Source organism: Opisthocomus hoazin, chromosome 4, assembly GCF_030867145.1.
Source record: "Opisthocomus hoazin isolate bOpiHoa1 chromosome 4, bOpiHoa1.hap1, whole genome shotgun sequence".
In the NCBI taxonomy this organism is placed as follows: Eukaryota; Metazoa; Chordata; class Aves; order Opisthocomiformes; family Opisthocomidae; genus Opisthocomus; species Opisthocomus hoazin.
Window position 1 is genome coordinate 87,237,937 of NC_134417.1, and position 27,320 is coordinate 87,265,256.

At 45.0% G+C, this 27,320-nt stretch overlaps 1 protein-coding gene across 6 annotated transcripts in view; it reads left to right on the forward strand.

Moving 5' to 3' along the window:
• PRKAG2 (protein kinase AMP-activated non-catalytic subunit gamma 2) overlaps positions 1-27,320 on the forward strand; it is a 246,284-nt gene that overhangs the window by 119,434 nt on the left and 99,530 nt on the right. Inside the window, exon 1 of one of the 6 annotated variants that reach the window (XM_075419812.1) lies at positions 4,823-5,595. The exons of the other annotated variants lie outside the window; for them this stretch is intronic. Coding sequence (XP_075275927.1) covers positions 5,490-5,595 — 106 coding nt within the window. The 5' untranslated portion in view covers positions 4,823-5,489. Of the gene's footprint in view, positions 1-4,822; positions 5,596-27,320 lie in introns of those variants that run through there. 6 annotated transcript variants of the gene reach the window in all.

Below are 27,320 nucleotides of genomic sequence, written 5' to 3' on the forward strand. Positions count from 1 at the left end.
GTACTTGCTGGATCAAATACTGTTTTGCTGTTTTGAGCACAGCCAGACTGTCGTGTATATAAGAACGGCTCCATTTTTCACATTGTGAACTGAAATTGCTAAGGAAGTGAGTACTGGAAACATATGCAGCACAGTTTGTTAGTAGGATGTGGGGAAATAATAAAATTATCATTTGGATAGGATCATTGTCATCAGTCCCAGCTTATCAGTCTTTTGGGGTAGGTGCTCAGAGCCTGAAATATGGTGTGTTTCTTACTAGGAATCACCAATATGCCAATACTACCATCGTCATTACTCCTATTCCTGCTGGTTCATATTATAAGCTCTGGAAAGGTAGGATAGAAAAACATCACAAAGACGCCAGGATGTAATTTATAAGTAATTCACCAAGAGTTCTGGGGAATCTGGTATGCACCTTTGGGATGGCTAAACAGAAGTAAAATTAAACTTTCATATTTTTCAAAACCAATTTAGTGCCAGCCTGACAGCTTCAGAGATTGAAACCTTTCTTAATGAACAGCGAAAGCAGCACGAAGTAATATAAAAAAAGGGGATAAAGAAAAAAACTCATTACAGTGAAACACTTGGTTATGATTATGGGAAGTAATTGAGCCCAGCTTGGAATCATAAACTTGCAGTTCTTTTATGGGGTGTGAGCTGGATTTGGACCAGCTGGAGAAAGTGGTAGTTTGTATTTTCCTTTGAAAACACAGGCTGGATGCTCTGTTCAACCAGTCTGTAAATGGTGTTCGGGCAAAACAGGCTTTTTGTTATTGTACATTGCATCACTTATAGTCCTGAGCAGGTTTTTTTACAGCAAAGATCTCTTTTACATATTTATTTGCATGTTATTTGGAAATATTTTCCAATATTTTCCAAAGTGATGCCAGCTATCACAAGTTTGCTATTTATATGAAATACGGTTGCAGTTAAAACCAGTATGGTGTCGCAAGGCTTATAATCATGTCCTAGCACCACTGACAATGATAGAAAATGTTTAATTTTGCCAATATCGGTCTGTGTAATTGAGAAGAGAAATTTCAAAAAATTCCAATTTAGGGAAATTGTTAAGGAGAACCAGGCAGAGAAATGTGATCCATGTAGAAATGCAAACGTGATTCATGCTTCACCCTTCTAAGGGTGGATCTGAACTTTACTTCTTTGAGTAATGGCAAAAACAGAGGGAATTCTGAATATGGAAATTCTTGGCAACGAGGAAAGGGTAATACTTGGTTTTGCTGATTTGCAGTTTGAAGCCAGTTGAAGTGTTAATTGTCACTAGGGGGATACGTATTCTTTTTAGACTTACTGTTTTGTGCTAAATAAGCTCTTAAATTTGAAGGAGGAAAGTATTGTTTTTTCCATTTTCATGATGGAATAAATCCTGACAGAACTAACTTCTCCCCACTGCCTGCCCTGCACTCTGCTGCTGCATTTGTATATCAGGTTAAATCTCCTGTTAAAAAGGCAAGTGAGGAGATGGTTCAAAATGGCAGCATTTAAAGTATTTTCACCACGGCACAGAATTTATACCTCCATGAGACGGATGAATCAGTCTGTGTTTCAAAACTCTGATGGCTGGGTCAGACACCCCATGATGGCTGCCCTCGGTTGGTGCGGTGGCATTTTCTGTATTTCCCATCTGGAGACCAAATCTGAATACTGAACCCCCTATTCTACCTTGTAAAACAAATCTTCACTTTGCATCCAGAGAAAGGAAGATTTTTGTTTTGCTTCTGCCTGAAGAATTACATTAAGTCACTGCGGAGAGGTACAGAAGGTACTTTTATCCTAAGAGATGGAGAACTGAAAAGTAAGAAGCATCGAGCAGAGGAAGCTCAGCTGGATGGGCCTTTTTCAGGTTGGATTGCAGACGACTCCTGCTGTGAGATTTACGTGGCCCTGTGAATTAGTGAAAAAAGTAGCAGAAGAAAGTTTATCTTTTCTACTTTGTGTGCTCGAGCCTCCCTTTTTTAGAAAACAGCAAGTGGTTTAAGGGGATGGAGGGCTGGGATCATAAGGGAAGGACATTGCTAGGTGGGTTGGGCACACAGGCGGCTGGTGGCATGAAGGCAAGAACTGGCATAAGGGATCTCCAGGCGATGTGGGTCCTTTTTTAGCTCTAGAGGCTTTTTTAGGCTCTATTTTGGACTGGACACTAGGTCATCACATAAAACTGTCAGAGAAATAGATGATTTGTGGCGAGGATGGTGGGGCTGGAGGCAGGTTGGTGAGTTACCAGCATAGACACTACTCTAAAGCCATGAAACAGGTCAAGTCCGGCCAGCTTAGCAGATATGGCAGGACTAGAGAAGCATTTCACACACATGCACGAGTGTTTGCTCCTTCTCCCCAGTAACATTATTAAGTTGTCCAGTGCTTGGTACCTCTCAGAGCAAGCCTGTGTATGTTTTTTGGAAGGGGATGGTGTTATCCTTATGCAGCTCGAGAAACATAATATGCTATAACTAATTTGGGAGACTTTAAAGTAGCTTGACAAGAGTCCATTTCATGGTTGTTTGGAAGGGATTTGTGTTTTCAATCTGCAGAACATAGATGGCCCCAAAGGAGCTCTTTGAAGCACGGCTTTTTATTATTAATTTTATAAGATCCTTCCACTGGAATCATTAAGAAGATGTAGTATCTGGTGTAAATGTGCTAGTATCTGTTAGACCATTAGCTGTGGGAGACAAAATGATCATACTCAAAGCACTTAGTGCTTTTTTTAACAAACTACTGTGAAAGTCAGTTGTTAAACAGCCTTATTTCATTTTCTGGTAGCTCTGTGCAGGAACATTAGGGTCTTGCTGCTTTCCTTAATAAGGGAAATGAGCCCTCCTGGTGCAGTGGCCCTGCTTGAAAAGGTCATCAGCTGCTCTTTATCCTTGGCCTGTATCAGAAAGGGGGTTGTTTCCGTGCTGAAGTAATACCAATTCTTACCTCATTAAAAAGGGATTTAAATTTTTGGCTTCTAATGACATTAAGTCATTTTCAGCAGTCCTTTGGCCACTGAATAATAAGCAGTGCTTTTCTAAGGAGGTGAAACTTGAGGTCCAGATTGCATTGGTGGTGTAGACAGCATTTCTTGTGTGTTTAGCCAAGTAAAGACTGGAAAGGGAACTGTATAACTGTCTTCAAACATGTCGAGGGCTGCTCCAGAGCAGAAGGGAACAGTCTGTTCTCCCTGTGCATAGTGAGTAAGACAAGAAACAGTAGGCTTAAAGTGGATCAAGTAAGATTCAGTTTTGCTATTGAGGAGCTGTTTTTCAGGTGGGAAGGACTGTGAAGGTCATGGGTGTCATGGAAGTAGGTTGAGAGCTGGCCCATGACACATGCTTATGGGGAAAGCCAGAACTTGTCCCACTATGGCTACGGTTTCAGTCACAGTGGCATGAGCATGGCAGAATGCAGGGAAGGGGCAGTGAAGATGAAGGTTGCAGAGGTAAATGTGGTGGTCATACAAGGCCGGATGGAGTGTGAAGAGCTTGGCACTTCCTACAACTGCTTTAAAACAAATAAAGTTACACTGACACTTCCTGCTGCCAATCCTTCAACATTTCTCATTGCTCCACCTGATTCTCCTCTGCACTGGGTGAACAGTGAGCCTCAAGGGAGGGGCTGGAGATGGGCTTTTACATAAAGCACTGTACTGACAGGCTGCTTTTTTACAGAAGATTGTTATTTGTTGAAAAGCACTGGGATCTTCACTTCCAGAGCTGAAACAGGGCCACAAAGATGGGGGTAAAAGAAAGTAGGAGGACAAGTCAGGAGAGAAAAGGCTGAGAAAAGCCTTAAATGAATCATTATGGTTCCTCACTTGGATCTCTGTGAGAGCCCTGTCTGGAAGGTAATTAAGTGTCGTGTTAATAATTTGATTATTTTGGTCACTAAGTGGATGAACAAAGGTGCCCTTTGTCCTGTCTTCTTCCATGTTCTCCATAGTAGTAGCTGAGGATGGCAGAGGAACCTGCTGTCATTTCTGCACCTTCATTCAGGGTCCCTGATGTCCTGGGACATCCTTGCTTTGATACCTTGGTAACAGCCATCTTTCTGAGAGACCAGAGCTTGCAAGATATCTGTGTGGATAAAGGTCTTTTCTGCAATATTCGTGGCTGTTTTTTCATTTCCTTTCTAATGACATTTAGTCCCAGGAGCAATCGTGGGCACAAAGAGAAAGGCATGCTTCTTTGGAGATGAGGAAGGTGATAGAACCTTTAATTCCTCCTAGGAATTAAAAAGATAGGACTCTCATTACTCATATAGGGTTTGATTTTTGAAAGATCTGAGCCTTGAGTTGCAGTGATGTCCAGAGGAAAGGCTGCTGCTCTGTACTTTAAAAAAAGCTTTTAATTTAACAGAACATTTACTGTAATCTTAGGAAGGTTGACTATGATAGTTTGACCATGCCTTGATTCGTGCTTGCACCCCTTTCCAGCTGCTCAAGACCTAGCCCACGCTGATCAACCCTTTCCTAAAATAAACAGCTCTAAATGCGCAGGCTCAGAGCCTAACATAATACAGCGCGGCCGGCTGGGATGAGCCACAGCCCCGTGAATGTTTGTCTCATTCAAAAGACCACGAGGTGGATTTCAATTGTGTTACGAACAGCTGTCCTGGGTGCCTTTTGCTTTGCAGGCAGCAAATTTGAATGGAGCAATCTATGCCGAGCATATAGATATGCATAGCACGGAGAGGGCAAGTTGCTAGAGAAAGTCCAGCCCGTCGCTCCGGCTGCGGTTTCCAGAAAGTATCAGCCTTCTTTTTATGAACTGGCAGAAGCTCGTTCTCGTTAATCCATTAGTCATTAGCTGCGGAGGGCCGGGCGTTTCAGAGCTCGTTGAGAGACAGCTGGACTATGCTGTCGCTGTGAAGACCCAGCACACATGAATCAAAATAGTTGGGTGATGTCATGTCACGGCGTGAGCGTGCCCGGGACGCTTGCTGCCAGGAATTGTCTGTCCAAGGGTGGTTTCCTTTTACAGCCTTTTTAAAGAGTCATCATGCTGAGCTGCACATGACAATTCCCTTCAAGAGGGCTTGTGGCTCCTTTGCATAGTTAGTATTTTTTAAACGAGGGAGCTTATCAGGCGGTTCCTGACCTTTCTGCATGAGCTGATCTGCTGGGAAATGTTGCTTCAGTCTCCGAGCCTTCTGACGGCTGATGGATAAGAGCTCTGCGGCTACAAGCTGGGCAGACTTTGAACTTCTCCCCGTGTCTACAGATACTTGCAGGCGAGTTACTGTACGCTGGAATTAAGACTGAAAGCGCCTGGCGTGTGAGGTTTGGCAGGCTGTTGTGGAGCGGCTCTCCACGAAGACCACAACCAAGTCCTCGGAGCTGAACTGCTGGCAAGCTGGACTACGTGGTCTTTCTGGAGCTTTATTTTCTTGCCCCTGGGCTGTTGGTGTAAGCGACACCTTGCCTTGCCCTCGCGCTGCTTTTTTTCTTCAATCCTGGGCATGACAGACAGCTGCTGCCGCGTGAGTGCATGTTGCAGCTCATGAAGCGTTTTGGTAGCTTTAGAGGGAGCAAGAAGAGAAAGGAGCAGTGCAAAAGCTTGGAGAGACGGCAGTCCGATCCTCGTGGCCTGTTCGGTAGGAACCTTCTATATTACCCATCCGAAAAGGAGGGAGATTGGTCTTTGGGAGAGGGCAGCAAGTGAGGGATAGCGAGTAATGGAGCAACAATTTTGTCCTTCCCAATTTCATTGACTGAATTGTGCAGTCGTTGCATGGAGGTTATTTACATGTTGGTTGGCATCAGGGATGAACATCTGAGCTGACACCTGTAACACACATCAGATACAACCTTTAGGAAAACAGTGATGGTACAGGAAGCTTTACAGTAAATGCTATGAAATCTATTAAAAAGGGGCTGTTGACTAACATTAACTAACAAATAGTAACTAAATGCTAAGTTAGGGCTAACACTGTATACAAAAAGATGAATTTTAAGTAGAGAAAAATTGCATATCAATCTGATAAGTAATGTGTTTTAAGACATATATTTTTGATACTACAGCTGCTAATATAATTGTGTTTGAGTTGCAATTAGGGACCATTCTTCCTTAATCAAAAGCTTTTCCCGGTCACTGAGTGTTAACTCTAGTACAGGTGCTGAGCTGTGTGTGTCAGAGAGTCTATGTATCATGTAGGGATCAGCTGGCCTGGAGACAAGGGGTATTCCAACAGCATCTGGGTGTATTTCTTAATACTGAAGAAATGTAATGTTTAATGCATTTCCTATATGGACTAACAGTAGCTGAATTACAGAAGACCGTGAGTGCTGCTTAGAGATTCTGTCCTGTGACTAAGTGGTTTAAAACTGGTGTTACACTGAATCAGCCGGATAAGGCACAGTTTAGAGAGTCTTGACTCGCACAACTGGTAGTCAAGGCTCTTTTTCACTCTGTCAGTCAGGAGTCACTGCATTAAATCCAACAGAATGACAAAGGTAGGAGTTGTGTTGGACCATACGGATGGTGCGGAGAGATATGTACAGATTTAATGATGGAGAGTTGCTATTGATGGATGGGTGGCTGCCCAGAAAGCTTGTTTTTCTATTATTTAATATGGGAATAGCCAACATCTGCAGAAGGGTTCACTGCTGGAAGCACCAAACATCATGTTGCAAGTCTTCCTCGGAGTGGGACTCTAAACCCCATCCTTACCTTCCTCCATGGAGAAAATAATTTGCCCTGCACCAAAAGTACTGGCTATATGAACTGTAATATTTGTGACGGTAACAAAAAAAGGTTGAAAGTGTAATGTCAGAAATGCCAAAAAACTGCTCCTCCTTATCCTCATTCCCCTTAATCCAGCTCCGGAGCCCACTCCAGTTGTACACAGTGAGCACTAAGCAAAGTTTTCTGCGCAGTATTTACAGAGTTTGCAGATGCCATTCTTGTAAGAGCGTGAGCAGGTCAGCTCCCTGCATTGCATTTCCATCATGAACAGAGAGCTACCAAGCCACAAGAGTGGGAAACAGTGAACGGGATGTGTCTGTGTTACTGCCTTCCTCAGATGCGCTGCCGCGAGGATTGCCTCTGCCATTCCATTGGAGTCTGGATTCCTTTTGGAAAACACATTAACACTTGCAAATGCTTTCCCCCCCCCCCCCCCCCCCCCCCAAATGGCCTTGATTATTTGCAGGGAAATGTCACAACAAAAGCTTTGTATTATTTGCTAGATTTCATCTGTATCTCATAGCTATTATGCCTTACTAAACACTTTCTGAGCAGCTCTCAAGGGAACTGCCGGTGCTCAGCAGGCTTTGTGATCAGTGTGTGGCGTGCGGGAGTGCTGGTAGCAACCAGAGTTGGTGGCTCATCAGGTTTAGTCACACGCTGGTGGATCCCCTTTCATTGCCATCTAGCATCAGGGATAAGAAGTGAATGACGGCAATCCAGCATGGGCTTTCCCACCCCGCTCTCCCAGGTGGCCATGCTGCCACGGCCTCCAGCCGGCTACCAGCCTCCCTGCTGCTGAATGGGCTGGTTTGCAGAAAAAGGGGTGCAAAAGGAAAGAAGAGGAAAAAGTCCTTATATGCCCTGAAAAAGGGTGATCTGTCACCTGGACTAGTTGAATACGAATTCCTGATTTTTCTTGGCCATCTGTGTAAGTGTTTTAAGGAAGAGCCCTCTGGTCATTGTAAATAGGATTGGGCCAGCATGGCTTCTTCTCTTCCCAGGGACAGATAGCATCAGGCCACCGCAACTAAAGTTATCAAATCCTTCTCGAGTAGTACATCTGTGTATCAGTTGAACTAAACCCCATCCTTCCTCTGCAGCAATGAAGAGGTTGGCTTCCCAGTAGAGAAGCAGAGGGTCAAGGATGGGTGTCTCTGTAACTCCCTGGTTTTGGAGTCTTACAGTCCTTTTACACCAAGTGAGCAGCCAGAGGAGACATTAGTATGGCCAAACAGAAGCAGAGAGCATGCAGAGAGGGGAAGGAGAAAAGCATGAATGAACACCAGGAACGAACAAGAGCAGGGAGAGCTGTGGGGCGAAGGCAGAGAGCACACAGCTTTGATCTGGGCAAGGAACAGCCAACAGAAAGACCGCAAAGCTTGAGCCATCCACCGAAGAGCAGGGAAGCTGATTTGTGCAATATAATTTTGGCAGGGCTGAGGACTGAGATTACCCCAATGGTCTCAAGTTGCATTGGGGGAGGTTTAGATTGGATATTAGGAAAAATTTCTTTACAGAAAGAGTGGTCAGGCATTGGAACAGGCTGCCCAGGGCAGTGGTGGAGTCCCTATCACTGGAGGGATTCAAAAAAACGTGTAGATGTGGCAATTCAGGACATGGTTTAGCAGGCATGGTGGTGTTGGGTGGATGGTTGGACTTTGTGATCTTAGAAGTCTTTTCCAACCTTAATGATTCTATGATTCTCCAACCTCTGGATCACCACCGCAGAGTTCCCTCCTTCCTATTGCAGTTGCCGCTTGCCTGTGCAGGATCGCTGGCAGCTTCTCCACCCGGCAGCTCTTGCTGTGGTCCAGTGTGTTGTAAATAGATAGGCTCTGTGGCATTTCTGAAGGGGACAATTTTTTGGCCCCAGCGAGGCTAATTGCTCTGCCCTTTAAAGGACACCATCTATTCCATGAAGGATTGAGTGACACATGCAAAAGGTATAATGTTAAAAGCGTTTCTCCCCAACCCGAGCCGTGAGTGCCCAGCAAAGGAACTGCTCTGCAGCACAGGTGGCTGCCGTGACCCCCAGCGCGGCCTTGTGCCCGGGCATTTAGCCTCAAACCACTCATTTTGGAGGCTTTTAGCTGCATGGAAATGCCCAGGAGTTTCTCCTTGCCAATGCTGCTTCTCTTGGGATTTGTTGCTGTGCGTTTTAATCAGCAGGGGCCAAGGCTGAGCCCTGACAAGCTGGGTCCAAGGGGCTTCAAGCAAACCTCAGTGCTGCCCCTTGGCCCCGGACCTGTCCCACCTCATTAACACTCTCAAGGACAAATTCCCTGCCAGCTGATATAATTAGGTGAAAATTAGGACTAAATGAGGAGTGAGCCTGCTGAAGGACTCAGACCCCAATACATACACGTGCAAACGTGCTTTGGCTCCCCCATGTACACGAATCAGGCAGTCCCAATGTGAAGGGCAGGGGCTTGTCCCCCAGTCACTCCGTAACTTGCTGTAGCCGTGCTGGTGGCTCTCAGAGCACGTTTTATCCCATGTCTCTGCTAACCACTGTGGGATGGAGGGCTGCTGAGGCTCTAGAATAGATCTGGGAGGTGTCACATTTTAGAGTATCTTTAAATACTCAATCCAAGGGCTAATCTCTTCCCCTTTCAGTCAAAAAGGCACAGGTCTTCTTCCATCGGCTGCCGTGGTCCTTCCCAGACACCTGGACTTGGGGGTTAGGGTAGATTTTATGTCAAGCGGAGAAATCATACTCTTCTTTCCCAGCACCGGAGTTGTGGCGACTGCATTAGTGATCACCACGTGGAGTTATGTGCCGTAGGGTGTGACCAGCTCAGACAGCAGCCCATGGGCAAGGAGTTACACCAAACCAAGGAACAGGCAGTGCACAACCTTTCCAGGTGCAAATGGAAATCCAGAGGATACTTCAGCCTGGCTCACATCATCGTTTATCGGCACAAGCCAGGTTGTGGATGGTTGTGCTGAGAAGAAAGGGCAGAAAATTTGTGGGAGGAGGATGGAGAAGTGATTGCAGGAGGAGACAGGAGTTCATCTCTGGCTCCTCCAGCCTGGTGAGCAGCAGCTCATCCAGCGCTTTGCCCCAAAGAAGGTGATGCTGCTTGAGGGAGGACTGGAGCTGAGATATTTATTTTTTTCATTCTGGTAGGATGTTTCTCTTATGAGGCAGTGGGGAGAAACCTCGGTGAAAAAAATCCTGGAGAAAAAAGGAAGAGTGAGGGAGTTGCTGCATGTTCCAGCAGCTGCCATAAACCAACTGGAAGAGCAAAATCCTGTTGCTTCTGGAAAGTGGCTTAAAACCACCAGTGTCGTAGACTGGGCATGAGAAACCGCTTTGGTTTGTCAATGCTTTTCTCTACTGGTTTTCATGCTCTGTTGAGCTGACAGTGACTTTAGAAAATGTGCAGCCCTGGCTGACCAGTACCGATTAATCTTGTACTCCAAGACCTGGAAGCTGTGAAGTTTCTATGGTTGGTTGTGAGGGAGAAGAAAACCAGTGATGAGCCTGATGAAATGTTTGAGACTTTTTATTTTGCCATTTTTCGCTTCCCTATAGTCACGGTGCTGCTGCTTTCTGGCACATCCCAGCTTTGTACACAGTTTTGAAGCATTCTGAATGGGGGAAAAAGGACTGTGACTGTGAAGCAATAAAATCAGCAAGGTATTTTCAAGCAGAAATTTAGGTAGCAATAAACCCCAGAAAACCTCCAGTGATGTAGTGGAAATTGAGATGGAGGTATATTGAGCGAAGTGCTTTGCCCTGGACTCTTCCCTCGCTCTCTCCCTGGTGCAGAGCCCAGCAGCATCCTTCCTCTGCAGCCCTTTGTGAGCTTAAGGAAGGTACAGACTCTTTGCCCTCAAGATGAGTTGTCTAAGAATGCAAATTCTCCATGTAATTTATTTTCAAAGGAAGTTATTTTTGTCTGAAGGGCAGATTATACATGTGAAAATACAGCATGTGCTCTTGAGGCACAAATTTACAGATCGGTGCTGCGAATGAATCTGCCCACCAGCACTTCTTCCCGGTCCTGCTCCAGGCACCTCCGTGCATCTCATTGCAGAGTTTGATCAGAAATACTAATATTACTATAAATGACTGAATTACCCAGTGTTGATCTGCTGTTGTGAAGGGTGAGACAGCAGGGCCAGCCTTCCTTTTGGCAGGCTGGTTTACAATTTGTACAGGTTTTCGGCAGGGAGAGCTCCCATCTGGGAGGAGTCCGTGTTGTTACGGTCCTTGCTGGTGCTTGTGGGTGCAGGTATGTGTCCCCCAGACACAGTGACAGTGCAGACACTTCAGGTTTTTTACTGTCTTTAGAATATTTTAATTCTGCTGCTATTCAAATAGAGTCATTTGGAACAGCAGGATGAATGTTACTCTGAAAGACAGAGAGCAACTAAAAGCAAATCCTGGGTTTGAATCTAGATAAAGCTGTGAAATGCAAGTATGGGGAGGGTATCTTTGAGGTGGAAAAGGAGAAACTGCGACAGAAGGAATCTGGGCAGTGACTACGAGTGAAAGCAGGTGCAGACTCTGCCTGTTTCTGAAAGCAGACTATATTTATGTGTTTATCAGGATTTCCTTTTTCCAGCCTTCACTTCTGTTACCTTCAGGTACCAGCTCACTTCTGATATGAATATAAGACTGGAAAACTAATTTGGTTACCTTGTGATATAATTAACTATCATCTGATTCATTTTTGACATGAAAAGAAAGTAGTGTAGGTAAGACTTTCATACATGACATCTCAGCTTAAAGAACGCAGCCTGGAGTGTCTTCCTGCTGAATGCAGGAGGGTCACAACCTACGTGCCAAAAATCACTGAAATTACTGGTTTCCATGCATGATCAAAATTGCACTCTCACCCTTATTGCACCAGGGTTTTTTCCCCTCCTTTCACTTGTACTTTTCAAGGGCTCTGACTTTCAAGAGAATGTCTGTATGAGAAGCTGTTATCCTAGTCTGACTTTCTACTTCATTTGAATATGCTAAGCTAGACCACAATTTATTTATACTCCCATGCATCTGTATTACAAATGCTGTTGCCAGGTTTTAAAAGCAAATTTCAAGCCCAGATCTGTTTCCACAGCCTAAAATTCCACTTGACAGTAGCATTTAGGTAGGTGAGTACTTTTGTTTAATTAGAAATCAATGTTTTGGACTATTGACTCCTTGCTCAAAGTTTCAGTGAATTGCCCAAGAGTGCATTTTGAAAGATGTTGTCAAGGCAGTTTGTTTGTCAGGTTTATTGCATCAGCAGATCCCAGGAATTACCGGGATTCAGCTGTTTTCTACTTTCACCTATATTCTTGTCCAACCTAAAAACAGTTCAAGGACTCAAAAAGGCTTGGAGCAGTGGGATTTAACACCTCAAAATTGTTTTATCCATTTTATTGTCATTACAGTGTCGTACTGAAACGCAAAGGCTTAGGTCTCAAGAGATGAAGGGCTGCTCTGTGAGATATGATTGTGTGGCTGGCAGGCTTGGCTTAGAGACTTGAATTCTCTGTGCCGGAAAGGTCACGCAGCCTTTCTTGGTTTAAGGACGGAGCCCAACGCTGCATCGCACGCTTGTGCTGAACAGTTCCCATCCTGTCCTTTTTCTGCTCCTCCTTTGATAAAGTCGGGGCAATTTAGCTGGAGGAGGGATGATAGGATTAGCTGACATTAATTAAGAGCATCCTGTTGTGTCTTCTGAGTTTTTTCCAGGCATTGGAAAGCAGCTGCTTCCCAGTGCTGTGTTCTCTGTGGGGTAACAAGGACCCTCTTCACATGCTCGGATCTACAGTCACCGGATTGTTTAACAGATCCTGCCCATCTGGCCCCGCGGTTTTATTTCAGTCAGTGCAAGAATTACGGTAATGTACGCCAGATTCTTGCGACAATCCTGCCTTTCCTGGCGGGTGATGCTCCTGGAGAGGAACAGATGATTTGTGACATCTCCACTGCCTGTATGTAGTAGAATTAGAGATAATAAACAAGAATAGGGCAAGAAATCAATCTAAGAAATATAGATGAGGGAGAAATGAGATAGAAAGTCAACTGGAAACATGAGGGAGATGAGAAGTTTGCAATGGAGAGGTTCTTGCTGCAGTAATGGCAACAAAACTCAGGTTGGGTGTTCAGAGGTGAGGATTGTACCAGCCTCCTTGAGAGCAGGCCTGAGTTGAAAGGATGAGAAGTTGGAATAATGTTGACATTTCCCAAGGGACATACCCGAATTTAGGGGTGGTCAACACCCAGGGATCAGTGTGGGGACTGATCATGTTCATTAGTGACCTGGATGGTGAGGTGAGCCTATACAGCAGTACATGCTAGGCACTGATGACTGACTCCCAGTGAGAAGGACTTGGGCATTTTAGGGAATATCACCTGGAAAGTCATCAAAAAATGTGTGTCATTACCAATAGGGTGAACCATGTACAGGGCTATATTAGGAGGGACAGAGCAATCCTGTCAAGGGAGGTTATTGTCCCACTCCACCTGGTGCTGGTGGGGCTGCACCTGGAGTAGGGTCTCCTATTTCTTGTCCCCCTGTCAGAAAAATGTTGGGAAACTGGAGAGAGTCCTCCTTTCCCTGGAGGACTACCAAGATGTTTTGAGACCTAGAGCAGATGTTTTGGGATCTGTGAATAGAGAGGTTGAGGAAACGGGGCTTTTTTTGTCCATCAGAGAGAAGGCTAAGAGGCAATCTAATAGCAGCCTGCAGCTACCTAAAGGGCAGTTTCAAAGGCAATAGAGCCAAACTCTACTTAGTGGTGGCAGGTGGTAGAAGAAGGCATAAAAGATAAAGAGTTTGTGGCTGAGAAGGATCAAACTGGACATTAGCAAAAACTCCCTCAAGAAGGTTGTGCAGCACTGGCACAGGTAACCTAGAGAGGTTGCAGTCTCTCCATCCTTGGAGGTTTTCCAAGACTCAGCTAGCCAAAGCCATGGCTGACCTGGTCTTCATTGATGCCAGACCTGCTTTGAGTGGGAGATTGACGAAGCGGCCTCCAGACACCCTGTCCAACAAACATTTCTGTGATGCTCGGCTGTTCGGTTTCAAGGAAAGCTGAAGCTGCAAATATCCTGACTGTGCATCGTTGCCCACCCTATTATCAACATTGGCGTACAACCGCTCTTGTTTGATGAATTTCCAAGAACAGAGTGACTTCTCGGGTAGAGGCAGCTAGGGCTGCTCATACAGCTGATTGGTATCGGCAGACCAGCAGAAGGAGACCACTGTGAAGCCCAAAACCAACACCAACTCATTTATTGGGCCCACAAAGGCAGGGAGATGTGTGTTTCATACAAAAGGCACCCAGGCTGCCTTCTGGCTGCTTCATATACATGAAGCGTCACCGTGAGAGCCCTAGGCCGTTGTTAATGCCCCCCGAGCTGACAGTGGCTGGGCACCCCCAGCCGCTTCCCCACTTTGGGCAGTGTTCATTTACCAGCCGGAGGAATTGCAGTGGGACTTGGTTTGGATCAGCTATCTGTCACTATAGCAACTCCTCACTTACTCAGTCCCTGCACTAAAAATAGATCACCTTGATCTCAAGGAAAGGAAACCAAAGGAAATCAAAAGGGACAGTGACAGCGAAAGCTGTGGAGTCAGCTACCGACTGAAGGCTGGGGCGTTTGAAACCTCTTATAAATAATCCATTGTGTAAAACAAATATTTGAGGGGAATCTATTTAATCCAGAAAACCCATGGTGTCAGGTGGGTTTGAAGCTTGAGCAAAGGGCATGCCTTACTTTTTGTCAGACGGTTGTGTTTGCAGTTCTCACCCAGAACACAGGGGATGCTGGAAACCGTGTCGGATGTTGCTTTGCTTGGTAAAGACGTGTGAGGGATCTTATCTTCCAAGTAAGCAGATCTGCAGCTCTGCTGTTAGACCTGATAGCCTCCTGGGCTCTTGTATATAAGTTATCAAAATCCCTACTCATTTGTGAAATTGTTACTAGTATCTGTGGAAGTCTGTGAGGGACCCAAACCTGAAAAAAGCTGAATGCTGTTGGTAGAGTTGCTGCTATCACACACTGGAGTTAATGGGGGCTGGGTGGTTTGGCACCTGGTAGGGACAGGGTCCTCTGTACCGTAAGGGAAGTGAAAATGATACCTGATGTTATTTTTCCTCCAAACCTAGCTAGTGCTTACACCTGAAGGGAATGGAATAAACCCTTGTGAAGATAGGGCAGTAGGTGTGAAATCAAAATAGCAACAAGATGAAAAGCTTGTTAAAGAGCTACAGAATTAACTGAAAATGCCTTTGATGGGAAAAGAACTGAATTTGCCTAAAGACAACTCATATATCACAGGCAGCACCTATGATGCTCAGGAAAGTGTTGAATTAGCTTCCAGAGCTGGCTGGAATTAGCATCCTGTTTTCAGCATTGTCAGTCAGCAAGACTTTGCTCTTGATAAAAGGCCAGATTATTTTAATGACCTTTTCGCGCTGAGAATTTGCAGACGTAGCTGACATGGACATGTGTAAGCACTTAAATGAACTGACCCTGCCCTGTATATTCTGATTCTTATTTTTACTTAGTGTTATGGATTGTATTTTTTATGTTTAGTTCATCTTTCTAGAACTAAGATAAGCAGCTTTCGACAGTGGCACGCACCATCTCAGGAGAATACTTGTGCAGAGGGAGAGTGGTGGGAAATAGTGGTGACCCCCAAGTCCCACCATTCTTTTCAAGCTTAAAGCATATTATTACAAGGCAATAAAAAAAAAAAAAAAAAGCAGAATTAGTTCTTTTTAGATTTTTTTACCTCACTTGAGATCCACTGCTTTACACCTTCTGGGGATCTGACCCATATTCTTCACCTCTTCACTGAGTGCTGTTCTTGGTCAGCTTTGGAGCTATGAAGGAACTGCACTGCAACGTAGTTAGAAATCCTAAGCACATTCCCAAACAGGAGGCCTGGAGTGGTGAAAATCAAAATGTAAGTTTTTTAAACAGTAGAAAATCATTCATTGAAAAGGTGCAGTGATGCAAAGTGCATAAGCCTACCGCGGGCATGAATCTGACCCACTGTCGCTGTATCTGGGGGAGCAAGAGCTGCATCAACGTGCTTGTCTGGATGAATGTCTCTAATACACAGCCATTAATGAGGAGATGAGAGCAAATGAACCTCGGTCACCATACGTGCTCATTCAAAGCCTTGTGCATTCATAGTCAGCTAAGCGGTTGGACTTGATGCTCTTAGAGGTCTTTTCCAACCTTAATGATTCTATGATTCTGTGAAGCCTTCTGGAGATGTTAGTTGCCTTTACTGGAGGTCATAGGGCTCTATACACCAGAAGGCAGAAATTCCCCCAAATTGCAGGAGTTAGTGCCAGCAAATGCCCTGTTTAGTGCTTTTATTCCCAGCTTCAGCAGATTTGGCACAGATACAAAATTTGCTGTAGGAGAGAGTGGAGTTCCCAGTACTGGTATTCTCCCCATATGATATTTTCATGTCAGTAAACTGTTTTTTACCTCACTTAGCTGGAGACAGTTAGAAGTGCTGCTTCTGTCTCTAAAGAGGCTGCTGCGTCCACTGAGCCGCAATTAAAATCTCCTCCTTACCCCAGAGCAGGTGAGAGCTTTCTATTGCTGTCAGATTTTGGTTTATTTCTTTCCTTCCTAGCAGGATACCAGAGTTTTCCTTTCTATCAGCCAGATCCTTCTTTAAAACTTTATGGAGATCCTTCCTGGCAGCGGTAATAGGAAAACTAGACACTATGTGAAGTCTATTTGAACATAAAACTGAAGGGTTGTAAAACAAGGTTCATATTGTAAATCATTACAACTGTTTCCCAAAATAGATACAGAGCACAAAGCAAAGAAGCAAGTCACCACAAGAAATCTCAACAGTGTAAAAGTCACCACAAGAAATCCTAACAGTGTAAACTAACCTTGAGACACAGGAGACTAATACAGAAAAATTATAATACTCAAGATTGACAAAACTAATCCTAACTGAGGAGACTTGTAGAGAAAGGGTTATGTTATGGGAGTGAGCCACCAGCTGAAATGAAAGCCTACTACAAAAAGCATGAGTGAGCAGCACTCCTGAAAATTTAATTACAGAAGTGTCTGGGAGATCAAGGGATGCTGCTTCTCTGTGAGAGGGGGCTGGTGGCTGCTCAGGACCTGGAATTAGACGCTTGGTGCTTGCTCTCAGCTGAAAATGAGATCTGTGAGGCTACATACATGGAGGCGAAAGTCAGCTTAAACTAGAAAAGACTTAGACTGAAGAAATCATAATAGTGGAGGGTTTTTTCGGTGTGGAGGAATGGGGAATAGCAGGAGCCCCACTGCAGCTGAACAGCTGCTGAGGGAGATTCGTAGCTCTGCCTCAGACCCGGGTGACCACACAGACACGAGCGTGCCTCTGCTGCAGTCCCTGATGTGCGAAATAACTCTACGGAAGCCAACTTTAAATTAGCTAATAGCTAGTTTAAAGGAGAATAGTAGCTTCCTAACGGCCCTCTGATGGAATTCGTAATTTACTTGGTTCCCAGGCAAGTTTCGCAGCTGTGCTGACGCGGCTTATCTAAGTGTTGTGTTTAAAGGTGACTTGGCTGCATCTTCTCTGCGTTGCAGGCAGTGCAATTCCAGTTTGCTTTTTCTTCCCTCCCTGCTCTCCTGATAGGAGTCAGGAATCCACCCGGTTTCATCCTGTCACTGGTGTTGCAACATCTCGTAACCATGGACAGGCCACATTAGGTTTGGACTTGACTCTTCACGCTTCTGAAAACAGCAGCCCAAGTCCCCCTTTTCTGGATTCCAAAATAAACACGAAAAGGAGGATTTGACCTCAAAAAGCGCTAAATACTCAGTGACATGTGGTGCTTCTGAAGATCAAATCTAATGCCTGGTGTCTTTTTACATCTTGTTTTAAGGCCTTGTCGCAGATCCTTGGCTATTTGGACTTGATCACCAGCACATATTGACATGCTTTGATGGCTGAGAGGTTTTGGTCAATAACATGGGTAACTCCTTGTCATTGCGTTATTCGCTCAGTTGTAGATCTTGGAGGATCTTTAAAAGATGGGCACCGTTAGTGTCATTTTACAAATGGTATATTTTAGGCTATAGGAAATTAAGTGGTTTATCATAATCATAGTGTGGATGGCACTAGAATAAAGGCACCTTCCACTTGGGTGTGAGGCTACTTTACTATTTTTACTGCTTTGAGATTCATTTTCAGTTAGAACATGAGAACAAATGTACCAGATCAGACCAATTATCCATCCAGATCAGTGTCTTTTTGTGCCAACTGCCAGTAACATTGGTACAGGGAGGAGTAGAAGAACCAGACAAGAATGGGAGGAGGTTTCCCATTACACTTTCCCAGCCTCCAGCACTTTGTGGCCCACATCCTGAGCTAAAGCTGATGTTTTGTAGACCTTGACTAGTTTTTCTCCCATAATCTTGTCCAATTGCATTTAAAACCGAAACTTACAGCACCTACAACGGCACCTGTTCTGCTGTTTAAGAATGTAATGTATCAGAAGTATTTCCTTGTATTTGTTTTGAGCCTCCCACCTGCTACTTTCATCTGATGCTCCCTTCCCTGTTTGCCATCTCTATCCCACGCCTGATGTTACAGACCTCTTTCATATCCTTTCCCTGCAGTTGTCTTTTCCTAAACTGAAGAGTTACTCTGTACTCTTGATCAACCTTATCAGCCTTTTCTGCATCTTTTCTAGTTTTATTGAGACCTCTTTGAGGTTGGTCAGTAGAAACCCATGGTCATCTATTTCAGTGTATAGCCTGGACTCAGTCTGCACCTCCGTATTATGAAGCTGCCTTTCAACACAGCCCATAAGTGACCAGTTAGAGAGGACAAGGCCACCGCTGATGCCACTCTGGGGCCTGACCAGTGTAGCTCACTCCAAGAGAAGGCTGCTTTTATTCTGCAGCCCAGCCACTTACCTATGTAGACTGTCTGCTCATAGCCAGACCCTTTTGGCATGTAACCAGAAGACTACTCTTGGCCACCCGAGTGGCCTCTGATCTGAAAAGAAGTGTGCTTAGTCTTTGTGGTGTAGTATTCTCCTATACTGATTACAAAGAATGGGTACATTGGCAAGGCAGTACATGTATATCCATGTATAACCATCCGGAGGGCTGGAGCACCTCTCCTACGAGGAAAGGCTGAGAGAATTGGGGCTGTTCAGCCTGGAGAAGAGAGGGAGACCTTATTGCGGCCTTTTAGTACTTAAAGGGGGCTTGTAAGAAAGATCGGGACAAACTTTTTACCAGGGCCTGGTACAAAGGACAAGGAGCCATGGCTTTAAACTAAAAGAGGGTAGATTTAGACTGGATATAAGGAAGATATTTTTTAAAATGAGGGTGGTGAAACCCTGGCACAGGTTGGCCAGAGAGGTGGTGGATGCCCCATCCCTGGAAACATTCGAGGCCAGGTTGGACGGGGCTCTGAGCAGCCTGATCTAGTGGTAGATGTCCCTGCTCATTGCAGGGGGGTTGGACTAGATGCCCTTTAATGGTCCCTTCCAACCCAAACTGTTCTGTGATTGTATGATATAAGGGGAAAAGCATTTCTTGGCGCACTGATAGGATTAGGAAGGTAGCTTTGCAAGAGCTGTAATAACGATAGTCAAGAATAGTTCACTGTCTAACAGATGGGAAAATGATAAATCTGAAAAATATTATGATGTGATTTATCTGTCTGGAATATTTAATTTAATAGCTGGAAATTTTTTTGCTAAGAAGGGGCAGGGATCAAACTATAACGACAAATTCAACTGTGCACACAAGAGCCTACAGTAAAATAGTTCTCTGAAAAGTGGAGTTGCGTATTTATTATTTCCTTGGCTTGTGCCGAACTATCTAATCAGTCTTTGTACGTGTCAGCAGCACATCCATAATAAGAAAGTGCTGTGTGGATTGTGTGAACTGGAATTAGAGATGTGATAATCAGCCAGACCGTTGGAGACAATGTAAAGGCTGCATGGCATTTGCATTCCTCTAGCTGAGGAAAAAAACCTTATATGTGCAAATGAGTTGTTGGGCTTTTTTTTCCTTCCTGATATGTTATAACCATGAGCAAATTGCTCTCAGAGCAGCACTTCCCCGACAGCATGCCAGTTCACGCTGGAGTGCCTCCACGCCTGATTAGACCTGTTCCAGCCTGGTGGCGACAGCTATGCTATATTCAGATAGTACATCAGGTGATGTGGCAGATAGAGGCGTGTAGATGTATATATGCCGTGGAAAAAAATCGCTGATGTATAGGTACGCCCACAGCTTTATGATGAAGAGACCACAACTGGGATTGGGAAACCTATTTTCCCATCTGTACAATTCTGGTAATATTGGTCCATCCCATCAAGATGTTGTGAAGGTAACTGATGACTACAAAGAGAGCCTCACTTCGTGCTCCTCATACTGCCTCAATGTCCTAAATTGCTATTGATTCCTTATGTAAGCAATCTGCCTGTCACCCAGTTGTTCTTCTGGCCAGCCTCGGGGTTTTCCGTCTAAATCCTCCTTGGCTTTTATCTTCCCATATTCTGATTAGCATCACAGTTATCAAGGTGTAAGGAGAGACTGAAAGCAAAAGGCTGATGTTGCAGAGGGGAGGTGTGAATTGCTGAGCAGATAAAAGCAAGAAGTGATGAGTAGGACAAGTTCAGCAAAGTCTGATATTAAGTTTAATAGCAGCTCTGGATGGCAACCACATCCTTCGGGCCTGGAGGAGGAGGAGAAAGGTGTGGGTGAGCCACTGCTGTGTTGCAGTTCAGTCCCCGTGTCAGCCCCTGCTCCCACCCAGTGTCCCTTCTTGCCGTGGCAAGAAAACAAGGCAGAAATAGGTGAGACTTGAAATGTAGCCCTTGTTCACTTTAAAGTTTTTTGTGACAAGAGCTGTCCTGACACACGCCCTAGGGCAGACATAGCTTATCAAAACTATTCTTCAAAGTATATAGCTTTAAGCCATTCCTGGAAAATAATTATCTATATTTGTAAAATGACATTGCTCTGTACATTAAGAGCATTCTCCTCCCAAAAGCTGTTAATCAGCTAAATTGAGCTGGCGGAAGTTTTGCATGTTTTAATGGTTCAGATAACTATAAGATAGATGAAGTGCCAGCTCATCTGCAACCGAGCAGACTTCTGTCCCGCATTGGGATACACAACCCAACGCATAGACCCTCCTGCCATGAAAAGCTGGATGTTTAAGTTCTCAGGACTATGACTTGAGTAGATGGGGAAAAAAATCCTGTATGCAGGTCTAAAGGCATGGACAGGTCTGTGTCCCTTTTTCAGTTTCTAAAATTCAAGCTCATTATCCCAGACCAAGCCTACTCGCTGCTTAGCCCGTACCAAATGCTGTGGGTAACTGGCAGGTGTCAGAACTCATCGCAGCTCAACTGGCGTCTTGAGAACAAGAAATACGAAGGGAGCTTCAAAGCCTGCAATTTAGGAGACAGCTTGAAGAGCACATAGTTAAGACACGGGAACACACTGTTCACTGATGGATTGGAAACAGGCACTTAGGTGGAAATCTTGAATTTATTCCATTATCTAGTGGCAAAGGGAACATTTCAGGACAAGAAGATGCAGAGGAAGCTGATTATGTTCTTTGCAATAATATTCTTCGTCAAAGACACTGGGGAGATGCCTTCTTGTTAAACAAAAATATGAGATGACAAATGCAATAATACATTGAAAAAGGAACAAGCCCCAGCTCTCTGTTGCTTTCTCTGGTATCCTGAAGGAAGTAAGAGCAAAATAGCTGAATGATATTCAAATGCAATATTTTGCAGGAACGTGATATGATGATGCAGACCATTTCCCTGCTAGACCTCTTCTGAACCTGAAGAAAAGATGTGACAAAAGAAATCTGACTGATGCAATTTTAAAACCCCTGATGAGAGGCTGTTCAAGAAAACGAATTGTTACAAGTACAGGAATTATTGTAGCAGATGAAAATTGGAGTTGTCTTCAGTGCTCTTGTAGCTTGAGTTTCACCCCAGCTGACTCCTCGCACGCAGGCGTTGCTAACTTAGGTGGAGAGATGCTTTGCAGCTGAGCTGCTTTGCTCAGCAGTGGGTGGGTTGCTGCTGGCGTTCACGCTGTAGCAGGGAGGGTGCAGCTAAATCGCAGCGGTGCTGCTGCTGCTGCTGTACTCAGTAGGTTGTGTGGTTTGTTTTTTTTTGTTCTCATTCACAGGGAAGAAATCAAATGTAGTAAATCCTGGCTAACAGTGGCAGTGAAGACAGCCTCTGCGAGAGAGGGCAAGGAGCACAAATAGTCCATTTTCAGTAGGGTAAGATGGTAACAAGGGGATCTTATGGGGGACTGTAGCAGGACTTTGAAAAAGGAGTGTTTGAAAGAGACTAATTGGATCTACACGCAACATTTGGGGTGTTACCCTAAACAAATTTTGCCTAAATATTTCAATTGGGAGGTTTTGTTGTAGCAGTTTTAAAGAGTCTTTATGATCCATTTTCTCTGTCTGGCATAATGTACTGTGATCTGGGACACCAATACCACGCTCAGTCTTCATTCCACCTTTTTACAGAGCATGACGAGCCTGAGCCACAGAGAGAGTCAAGGAACTTGGCCAGGGTGGATTCAGTATCAAAACCAGAACTGAAATTTTAAATTTGCTGTTTCAAGTTGCCCTTCTCTGCTCAAACGAAGGGGACATTTCCGCTGGCTGACTCATCTCTGACAGCGTAGTTTCTGTGGAACAAATGCTTCTATTTAAGTTAGCATTGCTGATCTCCCACTTTTTGTTGTGTGCGTTTGCATCGTGTAAGTCACTTGCCCTACTGTTGCTTGAGAGGAATTTTGAGGGTAGCCCAGACAAACTGCATCTCCTGCTTCAGTTACAAAGCAATTAACCCAGGGGCTGATTTGCTCCAGGATGCCTTCGACTGCATCAGTGTCTGTTCTCTGTCTGCATATCCAAAGCCAGTGTTTTGTGCTCAGTTGTCTTTATCCATGTGACTATCTTCAGGTCTCCCACCAGTATGTGTTGCATGGGGGCAGGTGCATTTGCAGAGGTCTTTGCTCATTTTTCTAATTGAAATGGTTTTAGGAAGGGTAGAGAGACAAACACTGACTTCCTGCTGAACTGTTAGTTAGTTACTAGCAGTAATATTTTGGTAATTAGAAGGTTCCTTTTTTTAATTTACCAAATATTTAATAATTATGTGCTTTTGGAAATTATCTTTTTAGCTTTCCCCATTTGTGGAAAGGACTTATTTAAAGTAGTGACTTTGGCCAGGCAGGATTTCAATCAGCTTTCCTTGTTGCCGCTAAACCTCATCAATAGTAGCTCTGAAAATTGCGTTGATTTTTGTACTTGGAAAACAGGAAGAAAGTCACAGAATCACAGAATCACAGAATAGTAGGGGTTGGAAGGGACCTCTGTGGGTCATCTAGTCCAACCCCCCTGCCGAAGCAGGGTCACCTACAGCAGGCTGCACAGGATCTTGTCCAGGCGGGTCTTGAATATCTCCAGAGAAGGAGACTCCACAACCTCCCTGGGCAGCCTGTTCCAGTGCTCCGTCACCCTCAGAGGGAAGAAGTTCCTCCTCGTGTTCAGATGGAATAAGTAAACTAGAACAGCCTATTCCTCTGTACTAGCTTCTGGTTGTGTCAGAATGGAGAGGGGTGAGTAAGAGCAAGCAGAGAAATTCAGGCAGAATGGGGTTTCTGTGGGTACTGTGTCCCTTTTAAATGTGAGATTATATTTTGTTTTGGGGAAAGCCAAACGGACACATGCAATAACCCTTAATTTCACAATGACAGCAGATATTGCTGAACACACAGAGAGGAAGCCAGCACATTTTTAATTTGCTTAGGTGGCCCGCTCGGAGGAAATCTGATGGATTGTGTGAGCATGTCTATCCCTGGCATGCTATGGTTATGTACAGCCACCGTGCACGTGTACAGAGTAGCCTTTAATTTAGTTAACTCGGGGAAGCCTGGGGCAGGGAGCTTTCAGCCTGCCACCTGCATAAATACCCCAAGGTGCTGGCAGGCTTTGTGGCTGTATGGCTCCAGTTTCACACCTCTGGGCTGTGGTACAGACATGCTCTTTATTGCAGTCAGCATGTTGTTTGCCCAGGTTTTTTTCTATTACGATGTTAAGAAGGATGCTCGAGAAAGCACGCTGCTGAATTTCGGGTGCCTAGGATTGCTGTGTCAGATCGGGGTGTTAATGCATATAATGCTTGGAAGGAGAGAGAGAGGGGAAATGAAGATTATAGATTTTCTTCCTTGATCAGAGCTTGCTGAGTGATCTTGGATAAATCAGATAAAAGCATTCCCTTTCAGGTGCTGGCAGTTCATTTGCTAAAGCCCTGTGGAGATGCCAGAACAGTCTTCAGTGGTACAGGGTGTCCTCTGCGACCTGTGAATCCAGCGAGTGCTCGGTGCCTTAGCTGAGGCACTGGGGCAATTATTTAAATTAATTCTATGGATTTGGGTGTCAGGTCAAGTTTACAGTTCTTGCCTTAACTGCTCTGTTCATACAACTGGCAAAACCTGTGGCAGTAAGAGCTCCCTGCTGTGAGGCTGTGTTTGGTAAGAGTGCTGAAAGTGGAGGGAAAGCCTCATTTTGCAAGAGTCTCACTATATTCACCGTTACCACCAATCTTCCCTAATTTAATTTGTCTCAACTATCACCATGCGGTGCACATTAATATAGGATGGTGATTTGAAGATTCATTGATCTGAGAGGACTATGAAATGCTGGTCAATGCACTGTAAGGCTTTTAGAAAAGGAGCCGGTATTTGCTCTCCCACATAAATCTTTGCTGCGTCCCCAGTGAGTTTCGAATCATCGTGCAGTTCTGAGAGCGAGCCTGGAAATGCAGTGCCCTCTGCCGTAGGTGTTTCCTTGGGTGGGGGCAGCTGTGCTGGAGCTCATGGACTTCATGTTACCATGCAGTGCAGTCCCTGAGGGAGAGGCAGGATGCACAGCCTAGACTCCAAAAGTCAAAGGCGTGCCGATGCTTCCAGAAAGGAGGTGTTGGTAGCACAAGTAGTATGCAATGTGTCACCAAACAAAAGGAAAAAAAAGAAAAACACAAAAAAAGTGCCCCACAAAACACAAGAAAAGATTTTCTTTCCTAGAATACAGGTTTCTGAGAGTTTTCTGGAAAGGGAGACGAAACGTGAGGCTCCTGCAACTGGGAAGAAAGGAGCAGAAATTTTGAAAGTTGGGGGTTTCTTGCTTTCTGTTTTCCTGTATTTTGTCCTAATGGTTTAATGGGCTGTGGAAGGTACAAGGGTGAGTTCTCGCCATCTAATCCATCTATAAAAATCTTAACTGGTCCTGTCAGTGCTCGTTAGCTGCCATACAGCTTCTGTCGTTTCAGCCTTGGGTCTCCTGATAGACGAGGGTTGCAGGTGGGCCGTCTGAGTTGGTCTCCTGCCCTGCTGCCTTCGGCACACGCCTCGTGTGGCTCTTCCGAAAGCAGACGCAACATGAATCCAGCTCATATGATGCTTGAGCATTGCTGGGAACCTGAAATACATGAGCTGCGCATCACTAACTTGTAGGCTTTCAAGCTCCTATGGTTTTATTTTGTACATGAAATATAGGTGATGAGGCTTTCTGGTTGTCATATGATTTAAAGCCAAATAATATGCCAGATTAGGCACGGTATCTTAGAAGTGTTCCAGAGATGGTGCTTTCACTGGTAACGCATGCTAGTCTAAAGCAGTGTGGCTGTACACATGTTGCTGGCGATGCACCAGGTACACACCACCTAATGACAGGACCCGTCGTGCTTTTCAGTGAGTTATTCTGTATCCGTGCGTTATTAATGCTTTAAGTAAATGTAGGTTTTCGTTGTATTAAAAACCATAGCAGAATTTCTGGGCTCAGCTTTTCAAACACTGTAAATGCTCCCCCATGTGAATAACTCGCTGAGGGACTGTTCGTAGCAATAACTGCTTCTGTCAGTCGGCTCTAAGGATTGCTATTTTATTTTGCATAAGCCTCACCATACAGACAGGACAGGGAGCAAAGCATCTGTCCTGCTAACATTACAGAATTCAACTTTTTATAGGGGATAATACTGAAATACAGGTGTGAGGGCAGATGAGTCGGAGGTGGCAATCGGCAGAGGGACTTCAGGGCAGAAGTATACAGCTATTTCTTTCTCCAGAATCGCATTTGCCTGGGAATACTGTTAGACATTTTTTTCCCCCCCCAGAAGACATAACAGGAGCTGAATTTACTTCCCTGCTTGCAAATCACAGAATCACAGAATGGTAGGGGTTGGAAGGGACCTCTGTGGGTTATCTAATCCAATACCCCTGCCGAAGCAGGGTCACCTACAGCAGACTGCAGAGGACCGTGTCCTGGCGGGTCTTGAATATCTCCAGAGAAGGAGACTCCGCAACCCCTCTGGGCAGCCTGTTCCAGTGCTCCGTCACCCTCAGAGGGAAGAAGTTCTTCCTCATGTTCAGATGGAACTTCCTATGCTTCAGTTTGTGCCCATTGCCCCTTGTCCTGTCGCTGGGCACCACTGAAAAGAGTCTGGCCCCATCCTCTTGACACCCACCCTTCAGATATTTATAAACATTTACAAGGTTCCCTTGCAGCCTTCTCTTCTTCAGGCTCAACAAGTCCAGCTCCCTCAGCCTTTCCTTGTAGGAGAGATGCTCCAGTCTCCTAATCATCTTTGTAGCCCTCCAAAAAAAAAAAGCATCAAACCGTACTTTTCCTCCTCCATTTCCACTGTTTAAAACCAGCAGAGTTACTTTAACCTTTTTTTTTTCAGCCCTTGTTAAAAACACAGGGTTTGTCGGTCTGGCAGGCTGGGTTTCAGCATTTTGTACGACTAAATGTTAAATTCCTGGTACTGTTTGGAGTATTTGAGCCTGGCAGTTATCTGTAAATGTCTGAGAAACACTAGTTTGTCTTCAACCGCTCTCACAAGCAGCTTTGCCTGATTTCCATGAGGGTTTTTTTTGGCAGCCACTTAGATCTAAGAACACGTTATCAGACTCTGTCCAGATCACCATAACTTGTAAGCCAGGCTTGCACCCAGGCTCTCTGGAAGGCACAAAGGCGAGAATCTCCTCTGCGGGCTGTGGAGCAGCAGAGATGATCCAGGGCTGTGGTGAGCGTTTTGGCAGCTGTGGTTGTCTTCGCCCCTTGGTGAGAGCATCTCTAGTCCACCAGCAAGGACCCAGCGCAGCCATGAAGCTGATGGAAGGAAAAAAAGATTTGCCGAGGCAAAGCTGCTCCCCATCGCAGGAGCACGAGGGCAAGGTTTGAACTCATCCCGCTGGCCCTCAGCCATGCTTTGGCCGGTTTAGCCCATCCGTGCCCCATCCTCACCGCTCCGGAGGGCTGCGATGTCCCTTACGGTTGGACCTGATGATCTTAGAGGTCTTTTCCAACCTTAATGATTCTATTCTATGAAAATTGCAGAGCTTCTCTGTGGCCTGCCCTCCCCAAACAGCGTTTGCCTGATTTTATAGAGACCTTTCACCTCCGTGTCTGGCGGGTTTTGCCATGGCAAGAAAGTATGTGCAAAGCTCTCAGCGTAGAGCAAGAAATGTAAAACTCAGAGGTTTAACCTCAGGGTGCTTCACCCCGGCTTGCTCTAAGCTCAGGTGTCACTTTGCTGTTGAATGGCATAATATTTATCCTGTTACAGCAAGGCTGC